Raw genomic sequence first — 7,647 nt, 5'->3', positions numbered from 1 at the left:
GATATTACAGTCATCAACCTGTAAAATAAAATAACAAAGTAGGGTAAAAATTACGGTCACCTGTATTTTACTGAAATACGGCTGAGAACACTAGATTTATGCGGAGAATTCTCCATTAAAATCATGGTTTGTTTTTAGCAGTTTACTATATTTTAGTTTCCCTCACATAAGAACTAGCATAACGTCACGTCAAAAATTATGGTTAAATATTTAAAAGTTAAGTTAAAGTGGCCGGTCTCCCCTGAGACGACCTTCATCATCTCCGCGGGCGACCATGAGCCAGCTGGGACTATCAATAGCCCCCTCTAACCTCCCCCCCTAAGCACCACCCTGGGGAGTACACTATTCGCGCCTTAGTAGGGACACGAACTCGGGACCTCTGAAACAGAAGCCTGCGACGCTACCAACCTAGCTATCCGGAGTATTTAGATAGATATACACGCACACGAGAAAAACTCACCAGGGTATGACTACTCCCTTACTCCTTAGTCGAGTGGCGGTGAGAGATCGAGTAGCTATAAATCTGGCAATGCTGATGGTGTGTCATGAAAGAATATATATATATATATATATATATATATATATATATATATATATATATATATATATATATATATATATATACATATATATATATATATATATATATATATATATATATATATATATATATATATATATATATATATGTATATATTGATATACTTATATACATATATATATATATATATATATATATATATATATATATATATATATATATATATATATATATATATATATATATATATATATACATCATACATATACCAAAGGCACTTCCCCCAATTTTGGGGGGTAGCCGACAACAACAAGAAACAAAACAAAAAGGGGACCTCTACTCTCTACGTTCCTCCAGCCTAACCAGGGACTCAGCCGAGTTCAGCTGGTACTGCTAGGGTGCCACAGCCCAACCTCCCACAGTTCCACCACAGATGAAGCTTCATACTGCTGAGTCCCCTACTGCTGCTACCTCCGCGGTCATCTAAGGCACCGGAGGAAGCAGCAGGGCCTACCGGAACTGCGTCACAATCGCTCGCCATTCATTCCTATTTCTAGCACGCTCTCTTGCCTCTCTCACATCTATCCTCCTATCACCCAGAGCTTTCTTCACACCATCCATCCACCCAAACCTTGGCCTTCCTCTTGTACTTCTCCCATCAACTCTTGCATTCATCACCTTCTTTAGCAGACAGCCATTTTCCATTCTCTCAACATGGCCAAACCACCTCAACACATTCATATCCACTCTAGCCGCTAACTCATTTCTTACACCCGTTCTCACCCTCACCACTTCGTTCCTAACCCTATCTACTCGAGATACACCAGCCATACTCCTCAGACATTTCATCTCAAACACATTCAATTTCTGTCTCTCCATCACTTTCATTCCCCACAACTCCGATCCATACATCACAGTTGGTACAATCACTTTCTCATATAGAACTCTCTTTACATTCATGCCCAATCCTCTATTTTTTACTACTCCCTTAACTGCCCCCAACACTTTGCAACCTTCATTCACTCTCTGACGTACATCTGCTTCCACTCCACCATTTGCTGCAACAACAGACCCCAAGTACTTAAACTGATCCACCTCCTCAAGTAACTCTCCATTCAACATGACATTCAACCTTGCACCACTTTCCCTTCTTGTACATCTCATAACCTTACTCTTACCCACATTAACTCTCAACTTCCTTCTCTCACACACCCTTCCAAATTCTGTCACTAGTCGGTCAAGCTTCTCTTCTGTGTCTGCTACCAGTACAGTATCATCCGCAAACAACAGCTGATTTACCTCCCATTCATGATCATTCTCGCCTACCAGTTTTAATCCTCGTCCAAGCACTCGAGCATTCACCTCTCTCACCACTCCATCAACATACAAGTTAAACAACCACGGCGACATCACACATCCCTGTCTCAGCCCCACTCTCACCGGAAACCAATCGCTCACTTCATTTCCTATTCTAACACATGCTTTACTACCTTTGTAGAAACTTTTCACTGCTTGCAACAACCTTCCACCAACTCCATATAACCTCATCACATTCCACATTGCTTCCCTATCAACTCTATCATATGCTTTCTCCAGATCCATAAACGCAACATACACCTCCTTACCTTTTGCTAAATATTTCTCGCATATCTGCCTAACTGTAAAAATCTGATTCATACAACCCCTACCTCTTCTAAAACCACCCTGTACTTCCAAGATTGCATTCTCTGTTTTATCCTTAATCCTATTAATCAGTATTCTACCATACACTTTTCCAACTACACTCAACAAACTAATACCTCTTGAATTACAACACTCATGCACATCTCCCTTACCCTTATATAGTGGTACAATACATGCACAGACCTAATCTACTGGTACCATTGACAACACAAAACACACATTAAACAATCTCACCAACCATTCAAGTATAGTCACACCCCCTTCCTTCAACATCTCAGCTTTCACACCATCCATACCCGATGCTTTTCCTACTCTCGTTTCATCTAGTGCTCTCCTCACTTCCTCTATTGTAATCTCTCTCTCATTCTCATCTCCCATCACTGGTACCTCAACACCTGGGACAGCAATTATATCTGCCTCCCTATCATCCTCAACATTCAGCAAACTTTCAAAATATTCCGCCCACCTTTTCCTTGCCGCCTCTCCTTTTAACAACCTTCCATTTCCATCTTTCACTGTCTCTTCAATTCTTGCGCCAGCCTTCCTTACTCTCTTCACTTCTTTCCAAAACTTCTTCTTATTCTCTTCATATGACTGACCCAGTCCCTGACCCCACCTCAGGTCAGCTGCCCTCTTTGCCTCACGTACCTTGCGCTTTACTTCCACCTTTTGCTCTCTATATTTTTCATACTTCTCTATACTATTACTCTGCAGCCATTCTTCAAAAGCCCTCTTTTTCTCTTCCACTTTTACCTTCACTCCTTCATTCCACCATTCACTGCCCTTCCTCATGCTGCCTCCAACAACCTTCTTGCCACATACATCACTTGCAATCCCAACAAAATTTTCTTTTGCTAACTTCCACTCCTCCTCTAAGTTACCAGTTTCTCTTACTCTCACCTCGTCATATGCCATTTTCAACCTTTCCTGATATTTACTTTTTACCCCCGGTTTCATTAGCTCTTCAACCCTCACTAGCTCCCTTTTACATCCACCTACTCTATTCCCCCACTCTTTTGCTACAACTAATTTTCCTTCCACCAAAAAATGATCAGACATACCATTAGCCATACCCCTAAACACGTGCACGTCTTTCAATCTTCCAAACATTCTTTTAGTTATCAACACATAATCCATTAATGCCCTTTCTACTACTCTTCCATTTGCCACTCTTACCCATGTATACTTATTTTTATCTTTCTTTTTAAAAAAGCTGGCACTTATTACCATCTCTTGTTCAACACACATATCTACCAGTCTCTCACCACTCTCATTTTCACCTGGTGCGCCATATTTCCCAATGACACCTTCTACCTCTCCAGCACCCACTCTAGCATTTAAGTCACCCATGACAACTACATAATTCCTTCTACCCAGTCCTTCTACACACCTAGTTAATTCATTCCAGAACTCATTCCGCTCTTCTTCACTTTCTCACTACCTGGCCCATACGCACTGACAAATGCCCAACATTCCCTACCCAACCTAACCCTCACCCACATTAACCTAGATGATATCTCCATATATATATATATATATATATATATATATATATATATATATATATATATATATATATATATATATATATATATATATATATATATATATATATATGTATATATATATGTACATATATACATATATATATATATATATATATATATATATATATATATATATATATATATATATATATATATATATATATATATATGTACATATTGATATACTTATATACATACTTATATATATATATATATATATATATATATATATATATATATATATATATATATATATATATATATATATATATATATATATTTCCAGATACCTCCTCTATATTACATTGGGGAGATTTTTTAAAAATATATTTTCAGAGACTACATGTAAGTTATCTTGGTAAGCCCTTTCCTTATTCATAAAATATTCCTTTTGATGCACTAGGATTCCTCTCGTGATACACTTTTTTTTCTTTTCTTTTTTTTTTTTGAAAGTAGATAAATATTACAAAGCTTCCAGTTTTTGGATGGCTTCCCAATTTAAAATTCCCCCATAAAATGTTCAACGAACTTTAAGGAAAAAATTTATAAAATGAATAACACAAAATAACTTTTCCTAAATAACATAACATAGAAAATGTTCTTTATCGAACCTTTTTTAATTTAATATCTAAAGTTAGAGTCGCCTCTCTATTCGAAGATCAAAGTTTTCTGCCTTTTTTTTTTCTATGATTCAAAAGTAAAAAAGGACTTGGGGAAATAGGTTTTTAACAGCCTGAACTTCCTCAGTTATTCTCTAGAAAACTCGATAAAATGCTTCATATCTGAATCATTGTCTGTGTATGTCTATATATGTCTGTGTACATATGTGTACCTTTGTGTATATATACAGTATATATATATATATATATATATATATATATATATATATATATATATATATATATATATATATATATATATATATATATATATATATATATATATATATATATATATATATATATATATATATATGTCTGTGTGTATGTATATGTCATCATTATAGTCATCAACTGTTTCTAATCCACTGCAGAAGAAAGGCTTCAGACATCTCCTTCCATTCTCTTCTATCTATGGTCTTTCTATGCCAGTCCCTACCAGCAAATTTTCTAGCTCGTCAAAACATATTTGTTTATATATATATATATATATATATATATATATATATATATATATATATATATATATATATATATATATATGTGTGTGTGTGTGTGTGTGTGTGTGTGCATGTGTGCGGGCTATCAAATTTCCCAGAAGAGATCAATTGAATTCTTTACCAACGATCACGAAGCAAATTGATATAGTTTATGAAATAATCCACTTCGCCGATATTCACCATCTAAAATTTCCAGGAATTCCCCTTTTGTTTGAACATACATCTCGAAGAAAAATTAATATCCACTTAGACTATCAAAACTTTAACATCCACGAAGCCTGGCTCTAAAAAGAAAAAAAAATGTATTTCAATTATTTTCTTGATGGAAATAAACAATAGAAACGCTTATTGATACGATGAAACAATATCCAACAGCTTTAGTGGATTTGAGAACAAAGCCATCAGAAGCATATTGGGAATTAAATGGCAGGAGAGGATTAGAAATTAAACTATAAGAGAGATTACTCGAGTGCCACATGAGGATGAGACCGTGGTGAGGGGTAGATTTAAACATCCATTTCAAAAACAGACCCAAAATCGTAATTTTATCTAAGCGATCTATTCATCCAATGCCCTCATTTCCTGTCACATCTCCCAAGGCCCTCATTTCCCCTCATTCCATCATATATCCCTATACCCTCATTTTCCATCACTGCTCCCAACGCCCTCATTTCCAGTCCCATCTCCCAACGCCCTCATTTCATTTCACATCTCCTAACACCCTCATTTCCCCTTATTCCTCACATCTCCCTATACCCTCATTTCCAGTCATATCTCCTAACACCCTCATTTCCCCTTATTCTTCCACATCTCCCTATACCTTCATTTCCCATTACATCTCCCAACGCCCTCATTTCCCCTCATTCCTCTACATCTCCCTATACCCTTATTTCCCATCACATCTCCCAAAGACTTCATTTCCCGTTACATCTCCCAACGCCCTCATTTCCCATCACATCTCCAACGCCCTCATTTCCCGTCACATTTCTAAATGCCCTCATTTCCCCTCATTCCTCCATGTCTCCCTATACCCTTACTCCCTTTCATATCTACAACGCCCTCATTCCCGTCACTTCTTCCTATGCCCTCATTTCCAGTCATATCTCCCAACATCATCATTTCCCTTCATTCCTCCACATCTCTCTATACCCTCATTTCCAGTCACATATCCCAACACCCTCATTCCCTTTCACATCTCCAAACGCCCTCATTTCCCCTCATTCCACCACATCTCCCTATACCCTCATTCCCTTTCACATCTCACAACGCCCTTATTTCCCCTAATTCATCAACATCTCCCAACGCCCTCATTTCCCCTCATTCTTCCACATCTCCCTATACCCTCATTCCGTTTCACATCTCACAATTCCCTCATTTCCCGTCACATCTCCCAAAGCCCTCATTTCCCCTCATTCCTCCACCACGTCTCTCTATACCCTCGTTCCGTATCACATCTTACAATTCCCTCATTTCCCGTCACATCTCCCAAAGCCCTCATTTCCCCTCATTCTTCCACATCTCCCTATACCCTCATTCCGTTTCACATCTCACAATTCCCTCATTTCCCGTCACATCTCCCAAAGCCCTCATTTCCCCTCATTCCTCCACCACGTCTCTCTATACCCTCGTTCCGTATCACATCTTACAATTCCCTCATTTCCCGTCACATCTCCCAAAGCCCTCATTTCCCCTCATTCTTCCACATCTCCCTATACTCTCATTCCGTTTCACATCTCACAATTCCCTCATTTCCCGTCCCATCTCCAAAGCCCTCATTTCCCCTCATTCCTCCACGTCTCCCTATACCCTCATTCCGTTTCACATCTCACAATTCCCTCATTTCCCGTCACATCTCCCAAAGCCCTCATTTCCCCTCATTCTTCCACATCTCCCTATACCCTCATTCCGTTTCACATCTCACAATTCCCTCATTTCCCGTCCCATCTCCCAAAGCCCTCATTTCCCCTCATTCCTCAACCACGTCTCCCTATACCCTCATTTCCAGTCACATCTCCAAACGCCTTGATTTTCCTTCATGCCTCTATATCTCCCTATACCCTTATTCCCTTTCACATCTCACAACGCCCTCATTTCCCCAAATTCATCCACATCTAACAACACCAACATTTCCCCTCATACCTCCAAGCCAATTGGAAAACACCGAAGCACAGAGCAAGCCCGGAAAGTGCATCCACACTCTTATTACGCACGTCAATCAATCCTATCATTTGCCTTCGTGAGGGATGGTGCGAAGCCCATCTCCATAAGCGCTTGTCATCAGATAATGGCCTTCCACTGCCTCATCGCATACGTCATTCCGACCATAAAAGTCAATACTGGATGATTAACAATGATGATTTTCACGATAGGCATCAATCAGCGATATTACTCAGAGAGTATTTTTGTTGATAAACGGAAGGATGGCTCATTGCGGGTGAATTATATCCTATGAGAAATTTAGATTAGATTTATTTATTTATTATTATTATTATTATTATTATTATTATTATTATTATTATTATTATTATGCTTTGAGAACTTTATATTAGATTTATTTATTGATTTATTATTATTGTTATCATTATTATTGCTATTATTGTTATCATTATATCATTATTATTATTATTATTATTATTATTATTATTATTATTATTGTAGTTATTATTATTATTATTAAGCTCTGATAATTTTAGATTAGACTTATTTATTTATTTAAT

At 37.5% G+C, this 7,647-nt stretch overlaps 1 protein-coding gene across 1 annotated transcript; it reads left to right on the top strand.

Moving 5' to 3' along the window:
- Positions 1-5,499: 5,499 nt before the first annotated feature.
- On the top strand, positions 5,500-7,170 carry LOC137618534 (soluble scavenger receptor cysteine-rich domain-containing protein SSC5D-like). Its single transcript, XM_068348693.1, has one exon. The coding sequence runs from the start codon at positions 5,500-5,502 to the stop codon at positions 7,168-7,170; it is 1,671 nt and encodes a 556-aa protein (XP_068204794.1).
- The last annotated feature ends 477 nt before the right edge of the window (positions 7,171-7,647 follow it).

Source organism: Palaemon carinicauda, chromosome 24 (assembly GCF_036898095.1).
Source record: "Palaemon carinicauda isolate YSFRI2023 chromosome 24, ASM3689809v2, whole genome shotgun sequence".
Taxonomy (NCBI): domain Eukaryota; kingdom Metazoa; phylum Arthropoda; class Malacostraca; order Decapoda; family Palaemonidae; genus Palaemon; species Palaemon carinicauda.
This window is presented reverse-complemented; position numbering and strand designations above follow the sequence as displayed.

Coding starts and splice junctions, on each gene's coding strand:
- LOC137618534 (XM_068348693.1), top strand. CDS start 5,500: ATGCCCTCATTTCCTGTCACATCTCCCAAGGCCCTCATTTCCCCTCAT.